The 16,415-nt window shown below is 38.9% G+C and overlaps 2 protein-coding genes across 4 annotated transcripts in view; one reads left to right on the top strand and one right to left on the bottom strand.

The window, feature by feature from the left end:
• Nucleotides 1-1,397, bottom strand: part of C2CD3 (C2 domain containing 3 centriole elongation regulator) — a 125,370-nt gene extending 123,973 nt beyond the window's left edge. For 2 of the 3 annotated variants that reach the window (XM_058545615.1, XM_058545618.1), the window contains exon 1: nt 1,248-1,397. In XM_058545615.1, the coding sequence (XP_058401598.1) occupies nt 1,248-1,317 (70 nt within the window). In that variant the 5' untranslated portion in view covers nt 1,318-1,397. Of the gene's footprint in view, nt 1-955; nt 1,163-1,247 lie in introns of those variants that run through there. The other variant, XM_058545616.1, reaches the window with a different exon arrangement.
• A 130-nt stretch (nt 1,398-1,527) lies between these two features.
• The window catches only part of PPME1 (protein phosphatase methylesterase 1), a 78,269-nt gene continuing 63,381 nt past the window's right edge, over nt 1,528-16,415 (top strand). Inside the window, exon 1 of the mRNA XM_058545614.1 lies at nt 1,528-1,737. Within this exon, the coding sequence (XP_058401597.1) occupies nt 1,637-1,737 (101 nt within the window). The 5' untranslated portion in view covers nt 1,528-1,636. The remainder of the gene's footprint in view (nt 1,738-16,415) is intronic.

Below are 16,415 nucleotides of genomic sequence, written 5' to 3'. Positions count from 1 at the left end.
TGGTGAGCTTGTTTCTCCTTGAGATTTCTAACCTGATAAAAGTCCTCTTGCTACACATGCTTTCATCTCAATCCTCCAGAGATCCTCATGCCTTCACCTCCACCCCACCCTTTCTTCCTCTCTCCTCCACAACTATCTTTCCCAACTCCCGCCTATAGCCTTTCATGCTGCATGACTGTCTCAGGCTTCACTCATTCAAATAACATTTACCGAGTCCTGCTTTGTGCTAGTTCTTGGGGATTCAGTAATGTATAAAACGTGATCCTTGCCTATTAGGATTACTGACATATTTGCCTCTCCAACTAATGTTTCTTCCATTCCCATGTGGACCTCCAAAGCTATATCCTCCCCCCAACACACACACACACACATTTAACTGTTATCAAAAACACTCCTGAATCATGGGAATGTAATGTACAGCACAGTGACTATAGTTAATAACAGTGTACTGTGTATTTGAAAGCTGCTAAAAGAGCAGACCTTAAAAGTTCTCATCACAAGAAAAAAAATTTTTTTTGTAACCCCGTATGGTGATGGATGCTACCTAGAGCTACTGTCGTGACCATTTTGCAATATATAAAAATACCCAATCATTATGTTGTACACCTGAAAAGAACATAATGCTATGTCAATTATATCTCAAAAAAAAAACATTCCTAGAATTTTTTTGTGCCCTTCCTCGAGAAATGTCCTACATGTATCCTTTTAGCCCTCACCTAGCCACATTTATTCGCCCACTTTGGCCCCCACTTCAGCCCCTACCTACTTCCTTTCCATTTGCTGGAGGGCCAACTGCCCTCTCTTTTAACCTTCTCCTTCCTGGTTATTCTCTCTTCTCCGTCTTTTTTCTTTTTTTCTTAGAGGCGGGTGTGGGGGTCTCCCTCGAATTCCTTACACCCTGCTCCCCTAACTCAACCCTGTTAACCTTTCCTCAACATTTGGTCTCTCAGGTTACCTCTCTTCTTGCGGCCACGGCCGCCCCCAGGCCCTTGGCCTTTTCGTTGTTTCATGACGAGCCCGAGCTCTTCTTCACCAGCTCAACTCCTGCCCCAGCACCTAACCCGTAGCCTCCCGCCATCGTTTCCCACGGCGCCCGCGTTCCCCGGCAACCGGCGCCGCTGGGCAGCCTGGGAGGCAGGAAGAAGCGGCTCTTCCTTTAACAGTCTCTGAGAACCGGGGAAAAGGGAAGGCGCCAAGACTCTTTCCCGGCAACAGACTACAACACCCAGGATGCTTTGCTCTACTACCTCTGCGAGGTTGGACGCTGTCGCCTCCACTCGCGCAAGCGCAAAGGGATACGCCCGATGAGAACTCCATTGCCCAGGGTGCATTGTCTTCAGGAGCGTTTCTCTCTCGGGGGAGGATCGTCGCGTTCTCCGCTGGGGGTCTGAGGTGTCCTCAGACTCCGTTACCCAGCTCCCTTTGTGGAGGGCTGTTGCGCACTTCCGGTGGAAGCGCAGGGGGGGAGGGGGTGGGGCTTACGGAGCCGGTGGGCGGTGGGCGGTGCTGCCGGTAGCTGGGTGCTGTCCAAAGGCGACAGGGCGTCGCTTAGGGGAGAGAGCTGTGACCGGTTGGGCCGCACTTAGCGTGGGACGAAGCTTCGACTACTGTTTTAACTACCTGCGGCCTCCCCTTCATGTCGGCCCTCGAGAAGAGCATGCACCTCGGCCGCCTGCCCTCTCGCCCTCCTCTACCCGGCAGCGGGGGCAGTCAGAGCGGAGCCAAGATGCGAATGGGGTACGTGACTCGTACCCCTTCCCCCTGGCGGCCAGGCCCCGGCCATTGGAGAATGGTGTCTCTGGGCGTTGAGAACGGCAGGCAAGGGAGGCTGCGGCTAGGAGAGAATGTTAGGGGCGGCCTGAGACGTTTGGATGGAGTAGAAGGCAGATTTGGGGACTAGGGGAGGCGCCAAGTCAATGGAAACTGGAGGACAAATAGTATTAAGTGAGAAGGGAATGAGGCAAAGATTGAGGAAGCTGAGAGGGTAATTTAAGAGAGGTAGGAGGCACCTCCAGAAGGAGGTGTGGAGGAGGGTGGAGGAAGGGGAGCAGAGCGGTGACAAAGGTGGTGGGAATCTGCCAGGGAGGGTTGAGGGAAATGGGGAATGACTGAGAAGAGTTGAGGGGACTTAGGGGAACTACTAGGAAAAGATTTGGAAGGAGTAAGACTGAGAACTAGATATTAGAAAAGCTGAGGGAAATAGAGAACACCTGAGGCAGGGTTGGAGAAGGAAAGAGAGCTAGGAGCAGAAGGTTCTAGAGCGAGTTCCTAGAGGTGTAAGAGGCAGATTCAGGGAGTGAGGGGGTGACTAGGAGATTAGGTCTTTTAGGAGAGAAAAGCTTGGGAAACAGGCCTAAGGAAAGATGGAGAACATAGCCAAGAAGACCATTAAGGATAATAGGAATGTGCTGAAAAGTGAGGGTAGGACATAAGGGGAGTCACGAGGGAGAGGGCTGAGTAGCTTAGAGAGTGGCCATGGGCTCTGGAAATTGAGAAGTGAGTAGGAATAGGGTTTAGTGAGTGGGAGTGCTGCAGAGAGGTAACGTCTGGGAAGCTTAGAGAGGAAGATTTGGGCAGTTGACTTTTGCTGGGCAAATAGGTCTGATGGAAGCTGTGTACTGGGTTTGATAAGACTCAGGTAAGACTCAGAATTAATGAAGTATTGAGAGTAGCCACTTAAAATGTTTTGGGGGAAACTTTACTGGGAAGGGAGGGGCTGTGTTGAAGAGAGAGGCTTTTGGAATTTTAGGTTGTTGAATGGCTTGTGCCAGGTTAGGGTTTATTTAGGTGTGGGAGAGAGAGTATAATGAGTTGAAAATGGGAGAGGGATTGCTGGAAAGCACAGAGAACTGAATTGGCAGTTGGTTTTGGGTGGTATTTGTGGTATCAGACAGGATTCTGGAAACTAGTGATTGTAAAGAGAAAAGGGGTAGGAAGAATACTTAGGTATGAGGTAGTCAAGAGTGTGTGTTTGGGATTCTAGAGATAGGTTGGTAGATATTCTTGGAATAAGAACTAGAGAAGAGAAACCTTAGGTTCTGAAGAAGTAATATGTACAAAAACTGATCAAAAAAGAGATGAGGATAGGAAATGCAGTACTGTAAAAGTAGGTCTTAGGAATGAAGAGAAAGGAGAGTCCTATAAATTAAAACCATGGGGTTGAGGGGTGGTGAGAATGATTGGAAAAACCAGGGAAAAAAACTAAGAATCAAAGTGGGGACCTAACTATGATACTCAGTAGAAAAATGGGAAAACTTTGACAGAAGATAGGTTGATGGATGCACAATAGAAAGAGGTGGTAGAAGGCTGCATATAAGGTAAAATGAAGATTGTTTTGGCTTTGGAAGACAGAAAGGTAGGAGTGTTAACATGAATAAGGTGGATCTGGAAACTGATCCATAACAGATTATTTGGGAAAATTAACCTGGAGTATAAAATTAATGTAACAGTTATTGTTGATATTTATCTTAGTTGCTGCCTTTCTTAAACTAAAATTTGATCTTTAAGTATACCAGCACTCTTTTGTAAAAATATATAAACTATTAGCTTTTTAATATCTACACATGCTTTACATAAGTTTAGAACTCAGCTTCTCACTTTGTCAAAACAAGTTCTCTGAAGATGAAGAACTGAGGAAAAATGCTAAGAGAAAATAAAGGGAAAATCTTCTGATTAGAAGATTGTATACTTGTTAGTAACTTATCCTCCTTAAATAGATGCTTTGGTCTTCTTAATTTAGGTTAACTGCTTATCCTGAAAAATAAAGTTCTTTAGAAAGATGCTTCTTTATAGTATTGTGAAGAGAAGAGCATATGTTGGTGAATTTTATGTGGTCCTCAAGTGGCTTATTTTCCTTTTCTTCTTCCTTATGGAAACGTAAGCAGGCCTCATCTAATTCTAAGGTTAGTAATAATATAGACTCTGTCCCCTCTAGAATCATAAAACTAGAAGAGAGCTTTGAAATGATCTCATCTCACTACTTGACTGTATAGTTAAGGAAACTGAGACTCAGTTTACCTTGCAGAATACAGAATTCTCTAAGAGGCAGGGGACAGTATTTCCTCTTGATAACTGAGAAAACTGAAACTCAAATCTTCCTCATACTAAGACACCCTAGAAGCTTAGTGGTGGGGCCACTGAGGACTAGGACTTGGATCTCTTGCCTCTGGGACCCATTGTGTTTTTTAGATTCGTAGTTGTTATCCTGGCAATACTTACTTTAAGTTGTTTATCTTTTTCCTTTGCAAATACTATAGAGTTCAGTCTTTCTTTTTCCTCAGTCAGTCCTGATTTATGAACTCTCACTTCCACCAATTGCAAAGCATCCTTCTTTCTTTCTCCTTCTCACTTGCCTTTTTTCTTATCTTCCCATCTTTTTCCACTCCCACATCTGTGTGTTACTCAAGATGGGCCTGTTCCTTTGACAGTGTATTATATGACTTACTCTTTCAGCTATTTTTCATAATCTCTTGCCTTCAATTTCACTAAACCTTATTTAGATGTGTTTGCATATTCAGGGTGGTTTTGAGTTCATGATTTTTCTTGAGTTTCCATAATTTAGTTTTTCAAATTGAACTTAGTAGTTCCAGAGTATTGCTGGATAATGTAATAATAGCAATTACCGTTTTTTTCCTCAGTAAGTACAATGTGCCAGGTATTGTAGTAGTAGTTTTATGTATGTTATTTTATTTAATCTGCCCATAACCAGGCAAGGTAGGTATTTCCCTGAATTTATAAATAAGGAAATTCAGACTTGGAGATTCAAGATTACGCTACTAGTATGTGGCAGAACCAGGATTCAATCTAGGGTTAGTCTCTAGAATCTATTCCCTCTTCGGAACACCAACACTTTCTCTTGGGTAAGGCCTGAAATCCTGGTTTTATTGTTCCTTGATAGATGCCAGTAGACGATGCCAAAAACAGTGATTTTGAACTTTTTTATTAAAGCTTTTGGAGCTACTCTGATTTGGGATCCCCACTTGCAACTGGTATCTTAGTTCATTAGGGTTGCCATAACAAAAATGCCGTAGACTGGCTGGCTTATAAACAACAGAAATTTATTTCTCACAGTTCTGGAGGCTGGGAATTCCAAGAGCAAGGTGCCAGCAGATTCTGTATCTGGTGAGGACCACTTTCTGGTTCATAGACAACAGTCTTCTAGATGTGTCCTCACAGGGCTCTGTGGGGTCCAGTTGTTGTAACACCATTTATTAAAAAATCCTTTTCCCATTATATGAATTTCACCGCAATAAAAATAAGCCATTTTTCCCACTGATTAAAATGACATCTTTATCATATACTACATTTCCACATAGATTTGGGTCTGTTTATGAAGTTTCTTTCCTTTTCCATTGGCCTATTTGTTTATGTGCCACTACTACACTTTTAATTAGAGAGGCATTATTAATATGTTTTAGTAGATGGTAGAGGTAGCTTCCCCCTCATTCTTTTTTAAGATTTTCCTGGCTCCTCTTACTTGTTTATTCTTACGAGTAAACTTTCTAATCAACTAGACTATTACCAGAAAAAATCCTGATAGTATTTTTATTGGGATTATATTAAATATGTAAATTAGCTTAGAATAAATTAGCTTAGAATAAATATTTTTATGATAGTGAGTCTTCCTTGAAGAAATATAGTGTCTTTCAATTTGTATGTACCCTCCCCCTTTTTTTTTTTGGTGAGGAAGATTGGCCCTGAGCTAACATCTGTGCCCATCTTCCTCTATTTTGTATGTGGGACACCGCCATAGCATGGCTTGAAGACTGGTATACGTCCATGCCCAGGATCCAAATCCGTGAACCCGGGCTGCCGAAGTGGAGTGCTCTGAATTTAACCACTGTGCCACCGGAATGAATCCCTTTTGAAGGAAAAATATTTAGGATCCCAAGTATTGACCTAAGTTATATTTAATGTAATGTTACTTAAATATGTACAAAATAAAACTAGGGATAAATTCCTTATGTATAAGAGTAAATTCTATATTACTGTTATATAATTATAGAACTCAACAGATTTACTGTTTAAATACAATTAAACCTGCAAAACTCCCCAAATTCAGATTAGCAATATTACATTAATGTGAAATAATCTAATTGACTGTTAACAGCTTACCATGGTTTATACCAAAAGGATATTTATTATTAACAGAAAGTTCCAGAGTTGATTCAGTCCTTCAACTATATCATTCAGGACCAAAGGTTTTTGCATCCTTTCTTTTGCCATCCTTAGAAATGTTGACTTTTCCTTCTCTTGCTTGTCACCTTATGGTTGCAGGATGGCTGCTGCAAGTCCACTTGCATCTTACCTTGATTCTATCTTGCCAATTAAAAAGGAAGGAACGTGGAGCCAGCCCCGTGGTGTAGCAGTTAAGCGCATGCGCTCCGCTGCTGGCAGCCCGGGTTCGGATCCCGGGCGCGCACTGATGCATCGCTGGTCAGGCCATGCTGTGGCGGTGTCCTCCATAAAGTGGAGGAAGATGGGCATGGATGTTAACTCAGAGCCAGTCTTCCTCAGCAAAAAGAGGAGGATTAGCATGGATGTTAGCTCAGGGCTGATCTTCCTCACAAAAAAATAAAAAATAAAAAATAAAGAACAGGGACAAAGGCCTTTTCCTAGCTAAGCTTGTCTTTTTTTTTTTTCTCTTTTTCTCCCCAAAGACCCCAGTAGGTAGTTGTATGTCATAGTTGCACATCCTTTCTAGTTGCTGTATGTGGGATGCCGCCTCAGCATGGCTGGACAAGTGGTGCGTTGGTGTGTGCCCGGGATCCGAACCCCGGGCCGCCAGTAGCGGAGTGCGCGCATTTAACCGCTAAGCCATGGGGCTGGCCCCCTAAACTTGTCTTTTTTTTTTTTTTTTTCCCTAGAAAGGGAAACTCCCTAGCAGATTTTTCCCGTGAGTCTCATTGTCCAGAACTGGTTCACATGTCCATCCTAAGACCAATCATTGGCAGTAGGGAATGGGATTACTATGACTGGTTTAGACCAATTCTGGTTCATTTCCTTGGACTGAAGGAAAGATAACAAGAGATCTCCACCAGCTTCTAAAACAATTTGAAATTCTGTTAGGACATAGAGAATGGTGGGAAGTGGGGAAGGAACGTCTGGAGTAGAGAGTAAACAGCATCTGCTCCAAGTCCCAACATTAACAGGTAGGGGAGACTGATCTTCTGACTTCAAATTCCCTACTGATTTCATTGCAGCACAGGTATGGGAAGTGATTTCTTCCTCGCCCTTCTTTTCTCCCTCTCCCCCTTGTGCCAGGTTTGAGCCCTGTGACCTGTGCACTTCTGAGTAATGGTCCATTTTTCCATTGTTGCTAGGCTTATGCCAGCAAATCTGTTTCTTCTTAGTGTCTCCCAAATTGGATAATTGGATTTTTTTTTTTTTTTGAAGCTGATAAGCCCTCCTTGTTACATTGCTTGATATCAGATTTGAGAAAACACCTCTGGTTGGTTAGGAAAAACTTTTTCCTTCATGCTATGAGATAGTTTCTTTTAGAGAAGAAAGTTTTAATTAATAGTGCTATTAAAAGGGTGGTTCACTTGTATGCCACACTTAGATGGCCTTCAATATACAGTATTGACAACCAGTCCCAAGCAATACTACCAATATATTTTGAAGATTGAATAAGTGATTATGTTGAAAATTCCAGTCATTCCAAACCACAACAGAAGGCTGAAGTTGTTTACTATCAGTCCTTTTCCGCCATGCCTCTGTGTGTGTCCTTTGCCGTGGACTTTTTCCAGGTATAAATGGAAGTCCTGTCTCTGCAACTAATAAGCATGTGGCTCTTGGTCAAGTTATTTTTCCTCTTCCTGGGCCTCTCTCTCATGGTGTAGTAGAAAGAACACTTTGACACTAGACATACTTGAGTTTAAATCCAAACTCCAGTGCTACTGAAAGTGGCTCTGGGCAAGTTATTTTTCATTTCTGAGCCTATATTTCCCCATATTTAAAATGGGGATACTTTTCTTTCTGAATTTGAAACACTGCTTGATACATAATAGACAGCTGATTGTTCCCATTTGAGTTAGATAATCTGTAATAGCCTGATCCAGTATGTAGTTTTTAGAATCTTTAAGTCCCCTGCTTTAATAACATGCCCATATCACTAGTAATGAATACTCCAAACTACCATAACCCCAGACAGCCATCTGGTTGCCTTCTTTCGTTCTCTTCGAAGTTTTGCTAATGAGGACTTTTTTTTTTTTTTTCTTTAAGCAGTAGTGCCTTGATTTAAATAGCTGGCAGCAATTAAACTTCAGTATTTTGCCTCCACTACAAGACTCCTAGAGTGGAGAATTTGTGACAGCAGTGACTAGGCCTGCTATTGTGCAGCTCATGACTCATTAATAACTCTCTTAGACTGAATTCAGCACAGTAGATGTTGAAGTGTATTATGCCTATTTGGATTTGAGACATTCACTTAAAAACATACAACTTATATTTCTTATTTCTTTTTCTCCCTCCCTCCTTTTCTCCCCTCCCCTCCCTTCTTTCCTTAGCAGTTGAGTATATAATTTTGTTGGTTTTGGTCATTGTCTTCTAGTAAGCATCATCACATAGTAGGCAAGCAGCACATCCTCTATGCCCCCATAGCCTTCTGTAGATATAACACTTATTGCTCTGATTTGTAATTATTGATTGACTATCTACTCCTCAAGACCTTGAGCTTCTTCAAGGTCAGAATTGTGTCTCTTCATTTCCCTGGTGCCTAGCATACTGGCTACTGAAGTGCTGACTGACTGAGAAACCCAAATCATAGACCTTATTTAGCCTCATTCTGTAAGAACAACCTTATTTCCTCACCAGTTCCGTTAAGATGGCATAACTAAAGCTATATTCCCTTTGTTCTGAAAGCTGTTTCACTTCATAAAATAATAGAATCTATACTTTTTTTCAACAACAGCATTTAGGTAAAGTGTGTTGTGAGTGTTTACTCTAATATCTTGTCTTAATTTGAGATTTAAAATACATGGTTGAAATTCATGCTTGGGATTAGTCTTTTATATGTAAAGATTCATGCCTGTTTCTTGGTTTTATTTTATCAAAACTTGACAATTTGTCTCTTCCTCTCTGAATCCCCAAACCTGAAAGTAAGTCCATTACTATAAGAGAGCAAATGTCAATTAGCAGTTATTTTCAGACAGGCTGCATTTTATAGGATTGGGTTTTTCTGCCCCTTCTCTCAGTTTATCTCTCATACTCTAAAAGTGAAGACTGTTTTCCAAGGAGGTGGTACCTACACATTGGTGACTTTACCAAGCGCAGGGATTAGAGCAAGCAGTCTACTGTTAAAAGCTAACATTAAAAGCTCTCCATAGTTGTGTCCCAGGAAATGTCAATTCCCTGAATGTTTCTTGTACTTACCAATTACTAAGTTTATTTTACTTGCACTGCCTTTCCATTTCACTTTTTCAGGTCCTACCCATCCTTTAAAACCCTTGAAGCTCTTTCAGACTAGTCTAGCTCATTAATTTGCTGTGTCCCTTCTCTGAGCATCTAGAACACTTTTTGTCATTTCCACTCACTTGCCAATTATTGTACATTACTACTTGGTATTGCATTTTTAAAACTATTATGTCAAATTTATCTGTGGTAATTTTTATGGTAATTTAAATTGGTGATTACCATAATTAGTATTTCTATTAGTAATAGAAATATAAATCATAATTCATATTTCATGGTAATTTTTTTTTTTTTTTTAGTTTCCTCAGTAAAATTGGAGGTCCCAGTGTGCAGGGGCCTTTGTTTTTATTTCTTTGCATCTTCTACAGTAGTACAGTTAAATGTTTTTATAACATTTGATTTAATGGACACATGGCACACAACATTCATTTAAAATGAAATCCTGAAGCTTTTCCTGACCATCCAGCCTGCACTGATCTTTCCGTCTTCTGTCTTTTTGTAGCATCTATCGTTTATACCAGGGATTAGCAAACTTTTTCTGTAAAGGGCCAGATAGTAAGTGTTTTATGCTTTGCAAGCCATATAGTTTCTGTAGCAACTACTGAACTTTTCTATTGTAGGGTGAAAACAGCCATAAATAATATGTAAGTGAATGTGATTGTGTTCCAACAACACTTTTTTTGTGGACACTGAAATTTGAATTTCATGTAATTTTCTTGTGTCATTTAAAAATGTAAAGACTATTCTCAGCTCATGAGCCATACAAAAACAGGTGGTGGCTGGATTTGCCCATGGGCTGTAGTTTGCCAACCTCATATCAATACTGTTAATTCTGTACTTCTGCTGTCTTGTGGTAGAAAGAATACAGGTTTTAAATCAACAAACTAGGATTTCCTTCCTGGCTTTACTACATGCTACTTAACTGGTGCAAGCTTGACTTTATTCTATTAAAATGTGGGTAATACTATCCTGAAAGAGTTGTTTTTGAGGAGAAAGAGATGATATATATGTGGAATCATTATTTAAATTGTAAAGCTATGTAATGAAAACTTATCTACTGTTTTTCATAAATTCTAAGATATTTCTTTTCGTATTTAAAATGATAGTGTCTAACAATTGCTATTGGTCAGGTAACAGCCCTAACTTGGTTCTCATTGCCTGTACATGAGTGAATACCAAAACCAGCATCAAAATTAGCAAAATAAGTGTTGGCAGCTTGGAAGTAAATCCTGGAGACAAAAGTGGAGCACTCTTTTAATCACTGAGAACTGAATGGTTGTGAGAAGAGGTGGGTGTTTAATCAGATGAGTTAAGCAATATCCTAAAGTGAGAGTCACAAGTAAAATAGCTCTCTACATAATGGTCAAGTCAGCATATGAGCTGGTGTTTAGTTTTAAGGAACACCATACCAGTGTTCTTATGAGGACTATATTAGTCAGAGTGATTCAGGAGAGAGTAGGATTCTCAGTATGAAGAAATTGGTTAGAAATACCTTAAGTATTTTATTTTGTTCTCATTTTCCTTTTTATATATAACCATAAGTGATATATGATGAATCAATATAAGTATAAAAGAACTCTTTCAAGAAATATAAAATGAGTTCTAAGTGAATGTGTTGTGTCATACTTCAATTGGTAGCTTTTTTTTTTTTTTTGCTGAGGAAGATTCGCCCTGAGCTAACATCTGTTGCCAATCTTCCTCTTTTTTTTTTTTCTTTTATGTGAGCTGCTGCCACAGCATGACCGCTAACAGATGAGTGGGTGGTTCCATGCCAGGGAACTGGGCCCTGGGCTGCCGAAGTAGAATGGCTGAACTTTAACCACTAGGCCATTGGGGCTAGCCTGGTAGCTCTTTTTCTTAGTGGTACATAAGTAGTACATAAACTACATATGTAGTTTCTACTGACAACTAGATTGTGATCTACTTGTTTAGTCTTCCCCAATTTAATTGTAAACTCTTTTTGTGTTTTATTTACTTGTCCCAAAGTGGTCAGCACACAGGAGCCTAGTAAACATTTGATGAATAAATGAATGATGCTCAGATGACATTTTTTTCAACAATTTAGAATTGTCCACCCTGAAGTTAGGTTGCAGATGGAATTAAGGTTGCTAATCAGCTGACTTTAAATAAAGAGATTATCCTGAATTATTTGGGTGGGTCCAATGTAATCACAAGTGTCCTTTAAAGAAGAGGGAGGCAGAAGAGCAGGTCAGTCTGAGAGAAATTTGAAGATGCTACAGTACTTACTGGCTTTGAAAATGGAGAAAGAACCTATGATCCAAGTAATACAGGCGGCCCCTAGAAGCTGGAAATGGTATTCAAATATCTCAGTCTGGGCACTTGAGGAACTCATTGCTACTAGGTTGAACAAATTAATGCATCTCTCGTTACATATTTTGGGGGTGGGAGCTGCTTTTAACATAATTGTCTTTAATATTCTGTGGTTTAACCATAATGTAGTAATTCTCTTAAAATCTTGTGATTTGTTGGGCTTCATGAATCTATAGTTTGAAGTTTCAGTTCTAGAAACTTCACCTAGTACTCTTCAAATATTACCTTTATCCATTCTCTAATTTCCTGTTGGAACTCTGATTTGACATATTTAAGACTTACTTATCTCTCTGCCGTATCTCTTAACTTCTTTTGTATTGCTCATCTTTTGTTTCCATGTTGGATTCTAGATGTATCTAGATATATCTGAACAAATGTATTAGTTTACCTTGCTCCTTAGCTGTCCTATCTGTTAAACTTGACCACTTATTTTGTAATTCTATTCTTTTAATTCTAGAAGTTGTATTTGTTTCAAGTTTCTGTTTTTTAAAACATATTAAACAATTATTTTATATTCTATCTGATACTATTTTATATTCAATATGTGAAGTCTTTATATGTCTGTTTCCTCGCATGTTTTATGCTTTTTGACTGTGAGGTGGTCATTTGCTTTGGAACTTTATCTGTGGGAGTTCTTGGTCCTAGAATGAAAGTTGATTCCTTCAAAGAGGATTTGCCTTTGTTTCTCTTGAAGTCCTGAGGGAGCTGCCAGTCTGGGTCCACTTTAAATTCTCAACTGGAAACTTCTTGGAATATGTAAGTGGTATGAATTTAGCTCAAATCAGTTTGAGAGCTGTCTTGTGGTTACAGTTTCATCAGAGAAGGATTTTTTGGGGGTTTTTTCTCTCTTCTACCTTCCGCCCAATGCCAAGTTTCAAGACAGGCATTTTTTTCTTTTAGTCCTGGGATCAGGTAGGGAGCAGAGAGTTAATCCTACTTTGTACTTTCACTGATGGTGTAATCCTTTGAGAGCTCAGCTTTATGGGAGAAAGATTTCCTACTGGGCTCCCCTCCAAGGCTCTCTACCTTGGACTTTGTGTCCTGTTCTCTGTGCCCCAGAAAACCCCCAAAACCTCAAGTTCAGCTAGTTGGCAAATGCCATCAAGGTAAAAGCCAGCTTTAATGGACTGACTGCCTCTCTGGGTTCCCACCTTCACTTAATTTTTGTCCTCAATATTCCATATTCCTTTCTTTCTTGCCAGCTCATCTATGCATTTAAGAATTGAATGAATGAATATATGTAGTTATAATATATGATTATATATAATATATAAAAATATATTAAAATTAATAACATAATTATGTAAATATAATCTTACATATTATAGATATTTAAAATCATATATTTTTTACACACACACATATATAATTTTAGCCAACATTTGCAAGGTTTATCTATTGAGGTACCTAATTAGCACTGATGGAAACAGTCCCTGTAAAATTTCTATACCTAGGAAAACTGTCAGTCAAGTGTGAAAATGGGATAACAGCATTTTCTGACATGCAAAGTTTCAAAATTAATCTCCCTTTCTCAGGAAGCTAATGAAGGATGTGTTCCATCAAAATAAGAGAATGAATCAAGAAAAATATGGGATATAGGAATCAGGGATTCAACACAGGAGAAAGGCAAGAGGAATTCCCAGGATGATGGTGAAATGATAGCAATTCATCATATCCAGAAAGCAAGCAGTCCCATTTGGAGCAGATGAATGGAAGGTGCCAAGAATGGAAGTTTCCAAAGAAAAAATGAACCTGATAGATTATTTAAGGCGACTGACCATATTAAGAGAAGTTTTACAGATTTCTCAAAGGTTTTTTTTTTAATTTAAAAATTCTTAATTGTGCAATATACATACAGAAAAATGTTTAAAATGTATATGTATAATTCAAAGGAGAATAAAATAAATTCCCATGTATCCACAATCTAGCTTATGAAATAGAACATTATTGGCACTTTAGAAGCCCATTTGCTGCTCCCCAAGAGCACCTCCAATTCCCATGGTTTTGAATTGCATGTTTATCATTCCCTTGCTTTTTTTTTTTTTTTAATTAATTAATTAATTTTTTCCCCCAAAGCCCCAGTAGATAGTTGTATGTCATAGCTGCACATCCTTCTAGTTGCTGTATGTGGGACGCGGCCTCAGCATGGTCAGAGAAGTGGTGCGTCGGTGTGCGCCTGGGATCCGAACCCGGGCCGCCAGCAGCAGAGCGCGCGCACTTAACTGCTAAGCCACGGGGCCCGCCCTCCCTTGCTTTTTTAAATAGTTTTACCACCTATGCATGTATCCATCTTCGGTACATGTGTGTGGTGATGGGTTGTATTAGTATTTTGGTGGTGAACATGATGTAATCTATGCAGAAATAGAAGTACAATGATGTACACCTGAAACTTTTACAATGTTATAAACCAATGTTACTGCAATAAACAAAAAATTAAAAAAAAAATACATTTAGTTTTTCCTGGTTTTGAACTTCATTATTAATGAAATTATGCTGCATTTATTCTTCTATGCTTATTTCTTTCTCTTATATTTTTGAGATTCATCCATGTTATTGCATGGAATTTAGTACATCCATTTTCACTGCTGTGCCATATTCAACTGTCTCACTATATCACAGTTTATATATTCCACTGGTGATGGATGTTTAGCTTGCTTGTTATTCTTTGCTTTTACAGAAATGTTTCTGTGAACATCCTTTTATGTATATCTTAGTGCCTATGTGCAGGTGTTTTTCTGTAAAGTGAAACTACTAGATTGAAGGACACCTGTTCAATTTCACCCAGTGATGCTTCACTGTTTGCCAAACAGTTTCCCCCATTTACACTCCCACCAGCAGTGGATGACAGTTCCATCTGATCCAAATTCTCACCAATATTTGATAATATCTGGCTTCTTATATTTTGTCAACATGATGGGTATGAAATGATACCTTACTATGATTTAAAATTTTGTGTCTCTGACTATGAATGAAATTGGGAACTTGTTCATGTGTTTATTGGCTATTTGTGTTTCCTCTTTTGTGAAATGCCTGTTAATGTCTTTTGCGTATAAAAAGGTTTTGGGAAACAATTAGTGATAGTTTAAAAGAAAACTAAGCAAACAAAATAAAAGATAGTTATTAATTCTGGAAAAAGGTAAGAAGTTGTACAAGAAAGAAAACGTAATCAGTATACTACATGGCTCAGCTGTGAACAATATTTCTGTAATAACTAACATTTATGTAGTACTTATTATGTGCCTACTTGTAATCACTTTTCAAAGCTTACAGTTCAGGAAATTGAGGCAGAAATTAACTTGCTAATGGTCACAAAACTTGTAATTATTGGAAATGAAATTTAAACTAAGATAATCTGTACATAGCCATAGTGTAAAAACTGTGTATAGTTTTAATGAAAAGTTTTAATTTTGATGAAGTCCACCTCCTAAATCGTTTCTGCTTTTGGTGTCATATCTAAGAAATTGTTGCCTAACCCAAGATCATGAAGATTTACTCCTGTATTCTCTTCTCAGAGTTTTATAGTTTTAGCTCTTACATTTAGGTTTATGATCTACTTTGATTAAATCATGTGTATAGTGTGAAGGAGGGGTCCAGATTCACACTTTGGCATATGGATATCCAGTTGTCCTAACACGGTTTGTTGGAAAGACCATTCTTTCCCCAGTGAATTGTCTTGGCCCCTTTGTTGAAAATCTGTTAACTATAAATGTTAGAGTTTATTCAGTTCTGTTCAATCAGTCTGTCTACTCTCATGCTTCTATCACAGTCTTGATTAGGGTAGCTTTGTAGTGTCCCATTTCCTTTTACTGGAAACCTTATCAGAATTCAGTAAGGAGGAATCTGTTTATTAGCTTCAAAGCCTAATAATAATAATAATAATGATAATAATAATAATAAACATTTACTGAGACACCAAGCTAAGTGCTTTATGCACATTAGTTCATTTCATAGTATCAGCAGATAATTATCAAAGAGTCAGGCTCTGAGAAAATGTAGAACATTCTTGCTCTTCATGGATCTCACATTAGTAGCAAATTAGGTGGAGTGGCTGGAGGATAATAACAAATACAGGAACAAACTAATTTTAGAAAGTGATTAGTTCTATGATAAAAATAGAACAGGTTAATTTGAGAGTAACCAAGGGATAAGAAGGCTACTTTAATCCTCTTAACAACCCTTTAAAACTGGGAGTATAACCCCATCTGACATGAAGAAACTCAGGCTTAAAGAAATTAGGTGACTTGCCCAAGGTCACACAGTTAATAAAGGCAGAACTGGGTTATGGAAACAAATTTTGGTTTATTAATTTAGGTTTAGAAAGTATTAAGAGTTAAGTATCTCCTCATTCTTTTCTTTCTTTTTTTATTTTTCCTCTTTCTGCTGGAAATAGGTTGTTAAGGTCAAAGTATATGCCAAGGGTTCTTAATTTAGCATTCATAGATGGGTTTCTTGAAGCCAGTGGAATTGTATGCAAAATATATGTGTGTGCATTTTTTTCTAGAGTGAGGGTTCATATAGCCCTCATCAGATTCTGGACAGGGTCTGTGATAATAGCACAGGGTCCATAAACACATTTGATTCACGTGGTTTAGGCAGAAGCCATATTCCTTTGTGTCTCTCACAGCACCACTTTGTTCCCTTTCTGCCAAACTCCTTCCTCTGGTAACAGGAGG

This window comes from Diceros bicornis, chromosome 7 (genome assembly GCF_020826845.1).
Source record: "Diceros bicornis minor isolate mBicDic1 chromosome 7, mDicBic1.mat.cur, whole genome shotgun sequence".
In the NCBI taxonomy this organism is placed as follows: Eukaryota; Metazoa; Chordata; class Mammalia; order Perissodactyla; family Rhinocerotidae; genus Diceros; species Diceros bicornis.
Note: the sequence above shows the minus strand (reverse complement) of the source record. Positions and strands in the feature narration are given on the sequence as shown.